This window comes from Rhincodon typus, chromosome 6, assembly GCF_021869965.1.
Source record: "Rhincodon typus isolate 14 chromosome 6, sRhiTyp1.1, whole genome shotgun sequence".
Taxonomy (NCBI): domain Eukaryota; kingdom Metazoa; phylum Chordata; class Chondrichthyes; order Orectolobiformes; family Rhincodontidae; genus Rhincodon; species Rhincodon typus.
The window spans coordinates 46,120,560-46,137,422 of NC_063337.1; the positions used below are offsets into that span (position 1 = coordinate 46,120,560).

Below are 16,863 nucleotides of genomic sequence, written 5' to 3' on the forward strand. Positions count from 1 at the left end.
GCTACCCTGATTTCTAGGGATCTGAGTAGTCTTGTGGTCATCTCTCATATGTCTCTGATGTACACGAGGGTGACTAGTGTGTCTGGCCGTGTTAAGTCTTCTTGTTGTGGTCTGTCGCAGTGATAACAGCAGGTGGTGCTTTTTGGGTATCCATTCCTTTTAAAAACTCAGTATAAGTGCTGTGCTTTGTGCAGTTCCGGGTTGCTGCTCATTGTGTTGTGTGTTGTGGCTCATTTGAATAATGTCCTGATGCAGCTCTGTATTCAAACGCAAGGAAGGACATAAATTTGACTCGGACAATATATCCATAATTGCACAAGCCAAACAGAGACATGCCGAGGAATTCCTGGAGGCCTGGCATTCCAACTGGAACTCCACCAACAAACACCTTAAACTGGACCGATATACAAACCACTGAAAAACAAAACTGGAAGTGACACCAACCACCCCAGCAAACCAAGGCATATAAATAACAAACAGGACAGAACACCAATGCTTCACTGGAGGCGCACTGACGATGTTACCTAGCAGGGTGAGACATGTCTGCAACCAAACACACCGGCTCAGTGAGCAAGTCTTCAACCTCAAATGATTTGAATGTGTATATAGGAGGTATGGTTAATCAGTTGGCAGATGACACCAAAATTGGTGATGTAGTGGACAGTGAAAATCATCTCAGAGTACAATGAGACCTTAATCAACTGGACCATTGGGTCGAGGAATGGCAGATGGAGTTTAATTTGGTAAGATGAATAAGGCAGGACTTACATAGTTAATGGTAGGGTCCTGGGAGTTTTGTCAAACAGAGAGACCTAGGGGTTCAGGTACATAGTTCCTTGACAGTGGCACCGCACAGGTAGACAGGGTGGTAAAGAAGGCATTTGGCATGCTTGCCTTTATTGGTCAGTGCATTGAGTATAGGAGTTGGGACGTCATGTAGTGGCGTAAAGGACATTGGTGAGGCCACTTACAGAATATTGTGTACAGTCCTGCTATATGGAGGATGTTATTAATCTTAAAAGGGTGCCAAAAACATTTGCTGACACCAGAGGATTTCAGCTGTAAGGAGAGGCTGAATAGGCCAGGACTGCTTTCCATGGAGCATCGGAGGCTGAAGGGTGACCTTATAGAGATTTATAAAATCATGATGGGCATGGATAGGGTGAATAGTCAAGGTCTTTTTCCCAGGGTAGGGGAGTTCAAAAAGAAAGGACATAGGTTTAAGGTGAGATGTGAAAAATTTAAAAGGGATCTAAGGGGCAACTTTTTCATGCAGAGGATGGTGTGTGTATGGAATGAGCTGTCAGAGGAAGTGGTGGAGGCTGGTACAATTTCAACATTTAAAAGGTATCTGGATGGGTACATGAATAGGAAAGGCTTAGAAGGATATGGGCAAAATGCTGGCAAATGGGACTAGATTAATTTAGGATATCTGGTTGGCATGGACAGAACCAAACGCTCTGTTTCCATGTGATATGAATTCTATGACTCTATGACTTGGGCACTAACTAACCACCTCTGGTTGGGTTGGAGTGCTGCCAGCAATTCCTCTTCCTAAAATATAAAGGGTTGTTTACATTCATATTTATATATAGATTTTTATTGCCATGTGTACAGGAGTACAATGAAAAGTGCATAATGTCGCTACACAAGGTACCATCTTAGGTACCAAGGCACCAAAAGTTAGGCACAACGTGAAACAGTCAAGAATTAAGTATCACTTCATAGAATAAGTAGAAAAATAAATAAATGAGATAATAGTTAACATTAAAGTCTTTCTTAATTTAAACTCATAAAATAAAGGAATAAGTTTAGTAGTCTAATTGTAAAGAATGAACCACAAATATATCTCAACAGGAGAGGTTCTGGTTATAGAAAACAGGATGTGATTATTATATCTCAGTAACTATATTCTGAGGCATATTAATTATTAGTAACAAGGGGTAAGCAAGACCAGTGAATCCTTTACCATTTCAGAATCCCACTCAGAGCCCGAACTGTCCAATACTCTCCCCAGTGACTGTGTTGGCTCCCAGATTAATTCTTACATATTAATTCCTTTATAAAACTGCTGCTGATAGCTTTCATCACCTTTCCTCCTCCTGAACTGTGAAAAGCCTGTTCTCCTCTGTTCATTCTCTCTGCCAGGCAGACCAGTAGTGGAATGATAACTGCAGCTTTCCAGCAGTTGCTGGTTATATATCAGAGTGCACAGAGCTTAATCTTAAATCCTAGTATAACCCTTTCATATCCATTCACTTACATAACAACCTCAATCAAAGTAACTTTTTGCTGCAATTCTATAGGGTCTTGATGAGACCACCTCTGAAGAATTGTGTGCATTTTTGGTGTCCTTATGCATGGAAGAGTATTCTGGCTTTGGAGGGAGTGCAAAAAAGGTTTACTGGACTGCTCTCTAGGATGGCTGGACTTGTATATAGAGAAACTGGATCAGTTAGAACTACGTTCATTGGCATTTGGAAGAATTGGGGGAGAGGGTGGGATGGTTGAGGGGTCTGGGATCTCACAAACCTACAAATTCTAATCAAGACTAGATGGGATGTTCCTGATGACCAGTGAGTCCAAAACCAGGGGTCACAGTTTAAGGAAACAGGGTAGGCCATTTCAGACTGAGATGAGGAGAAATGTCTTCACTCAGAGATAGTGATGAGCCTGTGGAGCTCTCTGCCACAGAAAGTAGTTGAAGCCAAAACATTAAATGTTTAAGAAGGAGTTAGATGTAGCTCTTAGGGCTAAAAAGGTGTAGTGGGAACAAGGTATTGAGTTGGATGATCCACCTTAGACATATGGTTGCGAAGTTAAGTAGAGTACTTGTGAACTGGAAGGCAGGATGTTAGAATTTGTTTGTAAAAATGTTAGGGGGGAAGAGTGCATAGTCCCTTTAAGAGGTGATGTGCTTTTCTAAGCTTGGAGATTTAAATGAAAATGTCTCTGTAAGCAGCTGAAGAGGTACAGACAGTTCTGAAATTGAAACATGTATTAATTGATTGTGTGCTTTGAAATCTTTGGCTTGTTTTGATGTTTTGGCAACCAGCTTCAAGGGCAGCCAATTAATTCAAACCAGGCATTTAGAGATTTAAAACCAATTGAATTTAAATCTGATGGTTTTGACAACCTCAGACCCATCCTATTTTAAGAAAATTGACGGGTCCTTGGGGGTATATAAGAAGACGATTTTTGAAAATCGGTGTGGGAGCAAACTGCCATCTGGAGAGTAAATATCTTGTTCTCACAGAAATCTGTAAGCTCTTTGAGAAAGCATCATTTATTCATAAAGGTACCATGGTAATTCAAGCTAAGATTCCTGATAGAAGAATTCACAAGAAAGCATTCCTGACAGAAGATCAGTGGAGAAGGCAAAGAACATTTGGAACACTTAACTTGGCTGTACCTTTAAGAGTCTAAGTTTTAATTTATTTTTATTATTACCTGGGTTTTTATAAGTGGTATGTGTATTTATTGGAACAGCATACCATTAGAATTTTGTTACGTTCGAGAATAGTTAGTATTAAGGGGAAATTATTTGACTTGTTAGTAGTTCCGCTAATTTCTTCACTGCTAGGGTCAAATAAGTTCAGGTTTACTTATTAGAAAGGGACCTCTACTCCCACAGTAACAGACTGGGGGCTTGTGTTTTGATTTTAATTGTCAGGGGTTCAACCTCGCCCTTCCAACAAATTAGAAGAGTGGAGGAGGTTTGAAGGCTGGATTGGCCTGCTCCCATTGTCGAATGTTTCTAGGTTTCCAGTTTCTAACCCATTGTAAAATGGTATAAACAAACAAATTACATTTGCCATTAGCTCTTCTTCTCTCAAGTCTCTAACTACGTAGATTCAAATGAACTATTGATTTGACAACTTTTCCAGTATGTATTTAGATCCAACTTGGAGGTTCGATGTCTGTTGGCTTGAGGATTGTTGATGTTAATGCCACTCTTGAATGGTCAATGAACCATTACTGTCATGATGTCCCTCATTGGATTAATCCCAATGAGGCATTAATGGATGAAGGTTTTGCAATGAGACAAAGTACTGCATCTCCTCCATATAGTACCCTCCGCTGTATGGACAATGTATGATCACTGCTGGTCCACAGACTCTTGGATAACCATATCATTCCTGTATAGGTCCCTTTCTTATACCTGTTGCCCTTGGTCCAGTTGTAACAATGTATATGGTGGTGCCCATTGTCATGAGTAGCTTGCTGTTGTTGACAAGGCTCCTGCTTGTTAGAAACATTTTTAGAATCCTTTGGACTCAACTATAGATTCAGCCTCTTTAATAAGATGGGGACTGGACTCATCAGATTTCCTAATCCCTCAGTAGTTCTGGTGGTGATAAGCCACATCAGAGCACAGTGGGCCAGCAATTTATTGAGGCAATATAACTTTGATGTGTTTTTTAGAAAATATTTCATGATGCATATTCCATCTTCTGTTTCCCCCTTGGACTAGTTAGCAATCCGGTTATATGTTGAAATCCAAAAGTGGCTAAAAGACTTGTTAATGAACTGTAGTTCCTTGTCAGATACAACCACATGTAGGATCCCAAGTATTGTAAACACTTCATGTGTGACACTGACAACTGTGTGCATTTAATTCTTCTCTTTAAGCACCACGAGAAATGTAAAGAGCTATAATCCCTAAATGATCAGAGGCACCTTTCTCCATTAGAGAGAGAAAGAGAGAGAGACAGACAAATTTTGATGTATAGCTTGAGGTTAATCTCTCCACAGTGCGGAGGAAGGGAGGAGCAGGCCTTAAGAATTGCCACAGCCACAATCCATGCTGTTGATTTAGTTCTGCAATAAATCACTGGTCACTTATCCAAATGAAGAAACTAACCTCTCACTATAAAAAATAGTTTACAGTGATAAAGCAAGACAGCCTGTCAAACATAACTAGGTCAGTTCTGAGTCATTCCCATAGTCTGGTGGGTGAGTATTCCGAATTAATTGTTCTGTATTGAGGCTTACGAATAACAACCTTCACTGTCAGCTATAAGGTCCTCAATTTCTTTTCAGACTTTTGGCCACAACATGGGTGAGCCCAGATTCTGCACTTGATAATGTGCAAGTACCCTTGATGTAATTTGTCCAGACAGTCAAATCTGATTGAAGATTTGGTCGTTCCAATTTTAATTTGCAAAGATTCATCTATAATGATGACATGTTGATGCCCAAAATAAGTTTTCAAGGCCAACTCACTGGGCTTTTGGTAACGCTAACTTCAAACATAACACCAACAAATGGCATCACATTGCAAAACTTTTACTTAATCCTGTCAGATTTGATTGAGCCTATTTTGGGTTGCTGGCTCTTCTATTGACATGGCACAAATATACAATTCAAGTTTGCCGACAAATTCCTTATCAGATATTTGATGGCTGTTGACAGTCGTTCTAGGGAGGGCATCTGCCATCATTTGCAACTTTGCCTGCACAAATCTGGCCTCACAGGCATATCAAAGCGGTGATGAATTATCTACTTGTGGAGACATCCTTGTCAACTCCAATGTAAAAGAGAGACCAATGATTTATGGTCCATGTTCTATGTTCTATCTCTGTGATGGCCTTCTCAGCAAGAATCCTATCTGAAAGCCTCTTGCAGGGCCACATAACAGAAAGGACCTGCTTCTCTATACCTATGTAGCTTGTTATCATGTCAGAGAATGCCCTGTAAGCACAATGACCTGTTTTGACACCCTTCTGCTTGCTCCTGAAGGAGCACTGCTCCGATGCCTGTAGCTGGATCAGCTTTAACAGTTGGAAGGGATAGGTTCTAATGGCCCAGTCAGCGTGTTGTTGACCTTTAGTAATGTACCTTCGTGATGCAAATGCCGGCACCATCCTTCCATCTTTCTGACGAACGCCTGTTCCAGGGTTTGATTGTTATCAAGTGAGGCAAACATTTTGCCAATTGGTTTACCTTGCCCAGCAACATTTGTAATTCATGAACTGATTTTGGAATCAGAAACTAACATTGTTTGCCTTCTGTGGGTCTGGCCTTATGCCATCTTTGCCAACAAAGTGACCCATGAGTGAAGAAATTGCTAGGAGAATTCACATTTCTCATTGAGTAAGCCTTGCAGCCCATAGGAACTTGAACACTGCATGGAAATGAAGGTCATGTGTTTTGACTGTCTCCATTCAATCAATCTACCATGTATGTGGTATATGGCCCCTTCCCAGCCTTGCAACAAATTGCATAAAATATTTTGGAAGATTTCTGGGATTGAGACAATCCTAAAGTGCAGATTGTTGAAACAATATGTCTCAAATGGAGTTAACATTAATAAGCACTTTTGAATGGTCATCTCATGGGACCTGCCAGGGTTCGCTGTTGGAACTAAATTTGGTGAGGATTCTTTTCTTAGACAATTTAACTAAGCTCTTGTCATCAGTAATCATGGGATGGAACTCCTTAGCAACCATTTTGTTGAGCCGAGTTAGGTCCCACACATTGACAGACCCAATTGTTTTGGACAAAGTGACTATGCTCGAGCAGCATTTGGTTGATTTAGTTATCAAGGAAAGGACACTCATTTTGGTCATTTCCTGAAGCTTTTTTCTGAACACAGTTTGGCAAGAAAGCTGGAATCTTCTTGGGTGTGTAGAGATATAATGGTTTTCCATCTTGCTTTAAAGTGATGCAGTTTGTCTAATCTGGCGAACAATTTATTTCCATTTCAAGGAAACATTTATCACTGTGCTGTAGTTTTCCAAATTTTGAAGAAGGAGGTGGAGGGCCAGAAAACACTTCCTTACTCAAGTGAAGTTTGCCAATTTGGAACTGCATTTGCTTTCTACAAGCTGATATGCTTTATGTTATCGTGCTGTTTTCAGCATCTCCAATCTCCACCTGAACAATGCAATTCCAGATCTGTAGGTGTAATGTCTGTTTCTACAGCCCTGGTAAATGGTCACATGAGACAATGACACTCACCTCTTTATCAAGCTTAAATTGAGCAAGATGTCAGTTGACATAAACAAGTTCCATATGTTACTTTTGCTAGATAAACTGTTGGAAGGAACAGTAGTTTGCATGTTGCTAAGTGTTTACCAAGTGTTTGGATGACAGTAGAGCTGTTGATATAATTTACATGAATTTCAGCAAAGTCTTTGACAAGATCCCACGTGGGGAAATTGATAAAGAAGGCAAAAGCTCATGGGATAACACAGTGTGGAGCTGGAGGTACACAGCAGGCCAGGCAGCATCAAAGGAGCAGGAAAGCTGACGTTTCAGGTTGGGACCCTTCTTCAGAAATGGGGGAGGGGGAACGGAGCTCTGAAATAAATAGAGAGGAGGGATGGGGCTGGGGAAGATAGTTGGGATGGTGATAGGTGAATGTAGGTAGGCAGTGGTGGGTAGCACTTCCAGAGGTTGCAGGGAAAGGTGCTGGAGTTGGTGGGGCTCGTGGGAGTGTGGAGCGGATGAGGGAGTTGCAGAGAGAGCGGCCCCTATGGAAGGCAGATAGGGGTGGGGAGGGAACTATATCTTTGGTTGTGGGGTCAGATTGCAAGTGGTATAAGTGGTGGAGAATGATACATTGAATCTGGAAGATAGTGGGGTGATACATGAGGACAAGGGGGATTCTGTCTTTGTTCTTGTTGTGGGAAGGGATTGTGAGGGCAGAGGTGCAGGAAACGCAAGAGTTGCAGTCGAGAGCATTTTCAACCACTGAAGGGGGGAAGTTGTGGTTCTTGAAATAAGAGGACATCTGGGATGTTCGGGAGTGGAACGCCCCATCTTGGGAGCAGATGTGGTGGAGCTGGAGGAATTGGGGGTATGGGATCGCATTCTTGCAGGAAGGTGGGTGAGAGGAGGTGTAGTCTAGGTAGCTGTGGGAGTCGGTGGGCTTGAAATAAATGTTGGTTTTGAGGACGTCACCAGAGATGGAGACAGAGAGGTCCAGGAAGGAGAGAGGCATCAGAGATAGTCGAGGTGAACTTGAGATTGGGGTGAAAGGTGTTAGTAAAGTTGATGAACTGTTCAAGCTCCTTGTGGGAGCACGACGCGGGCCGATATAGTCACCGATGTAGTGGAGGAAGAGGTGGGGGATAGTGCTGGTGTAGCTGCGGAAGGGGGACAGTTCCACGTATCCTATGAAGAGGCAGGCATAGCTTGGGCCCATGCGGGTTCCCATGGCCACCCCCTTAGTCTGTAGGAAGTGGAAGGGGAAGTTGTTAAGGGTAAAGACAAGTTCGGTTATGCGGATGAGGGAGTTGGTGGAGGGAGACTGGTCGGGCCTCTGGGAGAGGAATAAGTGGAGGGCTTTTAGGCCATCCGTGTGGGCGATACAAGTGTATAGGGATTGGATGTCCATAGTGAAGATGAGGTATTGGGGGCCAGGTAATTGGAAGTCTTGGAGGAGGCGGAGGGCGTGGGTGATGTCCCGGACATAGGTGGGAAATTATAGCACTTCCTGCGGTTGCAGGGAAAGAGGCCGGATTTGGTGGGGCTAGTGGGGAGTGTGGAGCGAATGAGGGAGTCGCAGAGAGAGAAATCGCTATGGAAGGCAGATAGGGGTGGGGAGGGAAATATATCCTTGGTTGTGGGGTCAGATTTCAGAGAATGATACATTGAATCCAGAGGTTAGTGGGGTGATACGTGAGGACAAGGGGGATTCTGTCTTTGTTCTTGTTCCTGCTGTGTTCCTCCAGCTCCACACTGTGTTATCTCTGACTCCAGCATCGGCAGTTCTTACTATCTCTGAAAAGCTCATGGGATCTATCGTAACCCTGGCAAGTTGGAAATTGGCTTAGTGGTCGGAGACAGAGGGTGGTGGTAGAAGACTATTTGTGTACCTGGAGCCTGATGTGCAGCGGTTTGCCATAGGGTTCATTGCTGGGTCCCTTATTGTTTGTGATATTCATAAATGATGTACATGAGAATGTGGCCCAGAGTGGGGCAGGTGTGTGGTATTGATGAAGAATAAATTTGCGGATGACGCAATGATTAGTCAGGTAGTTCACAGTGAAGAAGTTGTTAAGTAACAAGTTTATAAATGGATTGGTCAAATCAGTGGCCAATGAACTTAATCCTGATAAAAGTGAGTTGATGTACTTTGAAAAAAGTAACGAGACAGGGCAGTACTCAATAAATGGCAAGATACTAGAAAGCTCAGAGGAATAGGGGGATCTTGGGATGCTTGTCTACAGATCGCTGAAGATGGCAGGATAGGTTAAGAGGGTAGTTGAGAAGGCATTCAGAATACTTACCTTTACCGGTTGAGACATAGATTATAAGAGCAGGGGGGTTACGTTGGAGCTGTACAGAAATTTAGTTGGACTACAGCTTGAGCTAACGTGTGCAGTTCTGGTCATTCAGGATATTGCCTGGAATGGAGCATTTTGGTTAAGAAGAGAGACTGGATACGCTTAGACTGTTTTCTTTGGAGTGGAGAATATTGAAGGGGAACCGGGTTGAGATGTACATAATTATGAGGGGCATGGACAGTGATAATAGAAAGCAGCTGCTCCCCTTAGTTGAAGGGTTAATAACAAGGAGGTATAATTTTAAAGTGAAAAGCAGGAGGTTTGGTGGGGATTTGAGGAAACATTTTTTTTCCCCAGAGGGTGGTATGGTCTGGCAGGCACTGCCTGGGAGGATAGTTGAGGCAGGAAACCTCACAACCTTTAAAATATTTGGATGAGCACTTGAACTATCAAAACATTGAAGGCTATGGGCCTAGTGTGGGAAACTATTGCAGGTAGTAGTGTATTTTTGGAGGTACACACTCGATGGGCTGAAGGCTCCCTTCTCTACTGTATGATTCTATGATTTTTGGACCATTTTCGTTCGGGACTGTGGACAATTCAAAAGAGACCTCCATGGAGATTGTAAAGATAGGTCTGTCTCTGTCTCTCCTGGAAATAATGAAAACATTTACAGTAGTGAGAGAGCTGTAAGGAAGTAGTCCTCTCACTGACCCACACTCACTCTGTCTCTCTCTTTGTGAGTAAAAGACAGCACTCTGAACTGGTAACTCAATATAATACCCAGGTATAACTGACCAACTACATAAACTGAGGATCTTCAATCACCCTGCAGCTCACAGCAATGTGATCTCATCAACAAAAACCAAAAGAACTAAGAAAGTCACCTAATTCCATCTGTGTGTTTTGGACTCTTGATCACCAAAATTTTCTGTTTTTAAAATGTTTCAAGCCCATAATAAACACTGCAAAGCTTTACATTATATTTCATCCTGTGTATGAATGTTTGTGTGCATTTGGGTTTAAAGTGGATGGAGTTTAAGCTTACACAGTAACAGTTGATAACCCATTTTGCCTCTTAATAAAGACCAAATGTATTCATAATTGTATTTTTTTGGTTTTATTGATGAAACCTGGTGGGAGTCTTTTTTTTGGTACTATTTAAGAGTAAAAACAAAGGAATTTAACCAACGTGATGACTCAATTGGATATTTACACTTTTTGGACATCTCATGGTGTGCTGGGGATTGATTATCACTGCATTCCTTTTGACAATTGCAACTCTCTCAAGAAATGAACCCCTGTGCCTGATTTCACAGCCAGGCCCGGAAGATAATAATTTAACTCATTGTTTTATTCAACAAGGGTGTGGAACCAGGCCTCTTGATATTGGATCCCATCCTAGGGTTGCTCTTCAAGTATAAATGGTGGTGTGGCTTCTTCTGAAGCATCAGAAACCTGTTAGTAATGGCAGGCATACACTATGGTGTTAATGTTCCACAGCCTACAAGTCATGTGCAGGACGTATGTGCTGGGTCGGTATTCAAACTGCTGAGTTTGTTGAATTCTACTGGGGGTTTGTTTAATGACGTTAAAATTCTCCCCTGCCTTTGATGATATGTACAAGAGGAGATAGCTATGTTTTAAAAGGAAGTTACTCTTATACGTTATAGGAAAGATATTATTAAGCTGGAGAGGGTTCAGAAGAGATTTATCAGGATATTAGAGATAACAAGGTGTAGAGCTGGATGAACACAGCAGGCCAAGCAGCATCAGAGGAGCAGGAAAGCTGACGTTTCGGGCCTAGACCCTTCTTCAGAAAGCTCCTCTGATGCTGCTTGGCCTGCTGTGTTCATCCAGCTCGATACCTTGTCATCTTAGATTCTCCAGCATCTGCAGTTCCTACTATCGCTGAAACAACTTATTAAATTTGTGCTTTTCTTTATATTTGGGGGTTACTTTCTGATTTTCACTAAATCATTTATAAGGTAATGCTCGCACATAATAATACCTTCTGTATGTGTTAACATACGGGGTATTTGGACTCACATGTGCAGTTAGAATATTTTATCAACATTCTCAATAATGATCAACTCTTACATAAACCTATTGCTTTCCTTGTATGCTGTGGCTTTATTTTGCTTGCCACCACAGTATTTAAATTGATGCATAACCAGTATAAGTTAACAAAATACTTTTTTCACAATAGCCACCACACATCTATACTGGAAAAGCCATCACTGTAAACACAACTTCTGCAGATGGCGAGGTCATATTGAATGCATTTTCATCTCATATTCATAAAAGCAGAACATTTAAAACCAGTCTTATGTACTGCATCTCAGACCTCAATTGCAGATTTAAAATTCAACAACTGACAGCGTTCAGTACAGGATAATCCATTACATTGGTTCCAGGTTTTTAGTTGCTGAGCTGCCAGAAACCAAACATTCTGTATTCTTTCACTATGAATCAGTGATTTAAAGGTTTTTTTTGGATCCCAGTTAACTGAGCGTTCCTTTGTTGAAAGATTTAAAACTGTTCTCATTCCTTTGCAGCCTCTTTCTCTCTCTTCCACACCTTTCTTGCAATCTCCTTCATTCCACCCATTCCACTTAGGGCTCCTTCTTCCTTCTCAAGCCCTTTGCCACAGCCTCCTTCTCCTACCCATCTCCTCTTCTGACTGGTATCTCCACCCAGCATCCAGCCGATAGAACACCTTGGTCCAGTAAAAGACCATGCATCTCCGCCAATTGGAGCGCTCAGCTTTACCTCAACAACTTTCAACTTTTCCTTCACAGCTCTCACCCCTCAGTTCCTGGCAAAAGACTGATGCAGGGACTCTCTTAATGCCAACGTGGAATTTCATAATTGTTTGCAACTTGTCCAATCACAGGCTGCTTCTCTTCTGGGTCACTAGTGAACATATCAGCAGCAAGTGCAGGAGAGAACAAGCCTGTGATTGGAGGAGTGACTTTTCACCCTTTTCATTATTCTTTTGGGGGTGGGTGACTTTTCTATTGTTGGAAGTCATTGCACCAGATTTTTCAGGATTTGGCTACTGAAGTTTGTAAACAGGCTATTACATGTCCATCTCACATATAGTCCCTCGGGACTACCTAAAGGCATTGTCACCCTTGTTGGAGGTTGAAAAGTAATTTCTTCCGAAAAGTCTTTCTTGGTCTCAGTATGATTTTTATATCAAAGGTTGATCTAGGCAACCATTTTTGTTCTCATAACAGTAACCTTTTAAAGGAACATGGGGCAATTGGACATTAATCCCCTTAACTCCACCGTACATGGCCAGAAATTCAGAATTAAAAACTTGGTTTCAGTTTATGCAAAGACAGAGAAGAGGCCAAATACAAACAAAGTCAGTAAAATATTTCAACAGTAAATTAAACAGTTAAAGGGGGTTTGACTGTTTAAGATCGAATTTTTTTTAGAAATATAAACATTAAAATGTCAAAAGACAGAAGGTTGGGAAATTAATGGTGACATGATTTTTTTTGGACAGGATACATTTTTACTATTGAGGTTTAAAACATTGTGCTTAGGGACAGTCCCGGGTGAAATGAAGGGGGCCATGTGACTTATGCTATAGTCTACCTGAGAACAGGTTTCCAGATTGGAAAAGAGTGGATGTAAACCCTCAGGAGCTAAGAATCATTTGAACTGTTGTTTGGAAGAATGTAATGTCTAATTAAAGGACAGCGTCATGTATGCCTGTGAAGTGTACTTTCTCAGTTTTGTTAAAATAAAAAGGGGGTGTTCTGTGGTTTAAAGTAGAAGTTGCCAACAAATATATAGTTTCTTCAATAATGGTTTTAATCTTTTATTGCCGTGAATGCATTAAAATGTCTTGTGTCATTCTCCCAGTTATTAACTAGAAATTCAAATTTCTTTCTTAAAGTTATTGATCTCTATGGGGATCATAAATTTGATATTTTTAAATATTTCAATGGAAATTGTACTTTGTGTAGTTCTTTTGTAGTCAGTGTTAATATTACAGCAATAACGTTATTACTACACTTTGCATTGAGCACCTTTAATATTTTACTTCTCTATCTGATACAAGAATAGCTTAAGAAATTTTCCTGGAGCTGTCCAAAATGCAAATTTTCAAATCCAGCCTCATAAAATGTACGGAAATATGAGAAGATATCAGAATTTTATACATTTTATACATTGATTTGCTATATTTTTTAAAAGAACATTGATCTAAAACAAAGCAGTGGTACCAATGAGACTGTGAGGAAAAAATGGGAAATCCACAAGCTTTTGTCAGTATTTAAGGGCTTTTCCCACAAAGAAAGCTGGAAAACACTACAACTTCTGTCCTAATGATTAAAATATAAAATCGTAATTATAAATTCAAAGACTGTATCCAAATGACCTGAAGAAATATCCCAGCATTTTGATTCAACAGTTGTACAACATAATCCCTTGCTATTTAAAATAGTCTTAACTGCTCTTGGTAATTTTGTGTTGAAGAAAAATTGTACTATTACATATTGCATAGAAAATAATGAATTGACCAAAATATATGCAAAACATTTGTAGAAAACAATTTTGTCCTTACCGATGATAAGACTTACTGCAAATCCTAAGGGAGCCTGTGTCCATACAAATCCATGTCCAACAACATAGACTGCCTCTGCTGTACCATTAATGTAAGCACCACCAACCCATGTGGCTATGGGACAGATACAAGATGATTAGGAACTGATCTTATTTATTTCAGTTCATTGCCACATGTATCTATAATACAAATTATTAATATTACCATCATCGTCATATGATCCGAGGCCATTGTTTTGTTTTTAGCACTTGGGGAATGCTGATTTAATGTAAAGGTAAGAACTTGGGCAGAACTTTTGATGTGGAGTATCCGCCATTTTGATTTTGCCTCCGGATATCCATCTGGGTGCAGTGAGGAAAGGAGGTCTCCTCTTATCCTCGATAAGCAAATGTTGGGGGAGTTGTTCTGAGGGTGGAGCCAACCACCTTATCTTTCATTCATGCCTGTGAAGCACCCATTTGAAGGAAGAAGCAAACTTAGCACACAGCTGTACATCAATTTGGAGAAATGGAGAGGCAGGCAGTGGATCTGTAGAACAGTGGTTCCCAACCTCTTTAGTAACACAGCACAATTCAATGAAAAACAATTCCTTGGCACACTCACTTTTTTCAACTGAATTGATCGCACAAAAATGTCAAATTTTACTTGCATTTATTATGCTTATGGTCAAGGTTTGCAACATGGTGCATACAACAAGCTAAAGATTGAATTAATGTTTCAAATGTGTTTTATATTGATTTTTATTCCCTTTGTACAAAATTTCACATCACTCTGTTTGAAAACCACTGCAGTATAAATATCCTTTTTCTCCTTTTCATGACCTTTTAACTTTTACAGTCCAGGAGTGTCTCCATTTAAAGGCATCATGATGTCAGTGAGCTGCTTCAGCAACAACCACATCTCCTTATGGTGTTGCTTAGGCTTTAGAGCTGCCAGCCCTTTGCTTGGATCAACTGCATGAGGAGTCATTATGGAGTGCAGATCTTTAATTATTTCATGAGGTTGTTGACTTCCTCGCTGAGCTGGTTTGTTTTTGTTCAGACGTTTCGTCACCATGCTAGGTAACATCATCAATGAGCAAGTCAACAACCTCATCCACAACCCAAGCTACAGATCTTTGCCAAAACTTTAATTATTTTATTGTTTATTGTTTGATTTATTATTATTATTTAATTATTAGTATTTGATTATTTGAAATCACTATCTAAATTAATAGATATATTGGGAATTCTAATGAAATAGATAATGGCATTTTGTCTCTATCCTTGAATTTAAGTTCAGTGTCAAAGTGAACAAATTTATTCTCTTCACTGACTCTAAAAGTCCTTTGTGAATGGGATTGGGAGTTTCAATTAAGCTCCAAGTTCATGTGGGCCCTGTTGTAATTAGTACTCAGAGTTACTACGGGCTGAAAATGAGGAAAAGGAGCTTTATTGTACATCAAATCATGTTATACATTCCAACTAATGTGGACACTGCAACCCTAAAAGTGGTCCAAACCCCAGCATAGGGAACCATCACGTTGCTAAGAAATAATAGTAAAATGGTAAGGAAAGGTCTTAAATGGTTTGTGCAAACTAGAATATTTCTTCTCGACATCAATGATTAAAAAGGTACTATTTTAACCTTTGGCAAAGGTAAGAGTAAGTATAAATGAAATAACTCACCAGTCATAGTAAAAATACCAAGAAATAAACCTATGTCTCTCCGCCCTATCATAATAACTTCATTTCGAAGTAATTCGCCATGTGTTGGTTTTCTTTTATTTTTCCAGGCTGCCCATATTCCAACAGCCAGGATGATCAAGTAGAACAAGATGATTGCGATTAGCCCTCCAATGTCGATACCCATTTTTCAAATGAAAATGCAGCGAGTGCAGAATACTGTCACCAATGGCTAGATAAAACAAGTGTATGCATTAGTATTTATACACATCAAACAAGAGTGAAATTCATTACTGCTAAGCCAATCAAAATGCCAATGTCAAATGAGATCAAAGAGGAACAGATAAATGGATACGAAAGGAAGTGCCCATTTTTCTTACGTCACAGCAATCCGGTATAATAAATACAAATGTATTAAATTCCTCAAGTTCACTCCCCAAAGGCAGGTCCAACCCACAGTGTCTTCCTCCCCAGCACAGGTAATGCAAGGAGGCAGCTCCCATACCTACCTCAGGCAGGATCAAACCCCGTGCCAATAGCACCAATCCTCACTGGCCAACCAACTCCTCAAGAGGTCTGACTTGTGGTGACAACATTCACCTTCACGTGAATGTTCATAGAATCATAAAACCCCTATACAGTGTGGAAACAGGCCATTTGGCCCAATGGGTCCACACCAACCAAGCATCTGAAAAGCATCCCACCTAGACCCATCCCCCTCCCCTACCCCTACATTTCCCATGGCTAACCCACCTACTCTGCTCATCCCCTGACACTATGGACAATTTAGCACGGACAATCCACCTAACCTACACATCTTTGGACGGTGGGAGGAAACCGGAATACCTCACAGAAACCCACACAGACGCAGGGAGAATGTGCAAACTCCACACAGATAGTCGCCCGAGGATGGAATCGAACCCGGTTCCTGGTGCTGTGATGCAGCAGTGCTGACTACTGAGCCACCGTGCCACTCAGCTTCGTGCTTGGATCTATTCATCATGCTAGTAAAGGTTACAATTTTCTTTGCAGCATGTGGCTGACTGAAATCTCTCCCATGCATATTGCCTACCATTCATCTTGTTTTAGAAGGATTTATAAGTTGATACTCAAACTGATTGGCCAAAGAATGAACACACTTTCCTTACTCATCAAGTCCTAGAATGAGCCTCAAATCTGAAGCCCTGGCTCAGAGGCAGGAATGCTATCTGTTGTGCCTATATTGTATTCATTCATCTTATTTCAATAAGACAAAATAGATTTGTTTCCGGATGAGGTCAGAGAGCTATGTTCTTTACCAGAGATAACAAGGTGTAGAGCTGGATGAACAAAGCAGGCCAAGCAGCATCATAGGAGCAGGAAGGCTGACGTTTCAGGCCTA

The 16,863-nt window shown here is 40.9% G+C and overlaps 1 protein-coding gene across 1 annotated transcript in view; it reads right to left on the reverse strand.

Moving 5' to 3' along the window:
- Positions 1–15,681, reverse strand: part of LOC109913636 (high-affinity choline transporter 1-like) — a 77,082-nt gene extending 61,401 nt beyond the window's left edge. The window contains exons 1-2 of the mRNA XM_020513178.2: positions 15,486–15,681; positions 13,819–13,932 (exon numbers count right to left, since the gene is read on the reverse strand). Coding sequence (XP_020368767.1) covers positions 13,819–13,932; positions 15,486–15,669 — 298 coding nt within the window. The 5' untranslated portion in view covers positions 15,670–15,681. The remainder of the gene's footprint in view (positions 1–13,818; positions 13,933–15,485) is intronic.
- Positions 15,682–16,863: the final 1,182 nt, after the last annotated feature.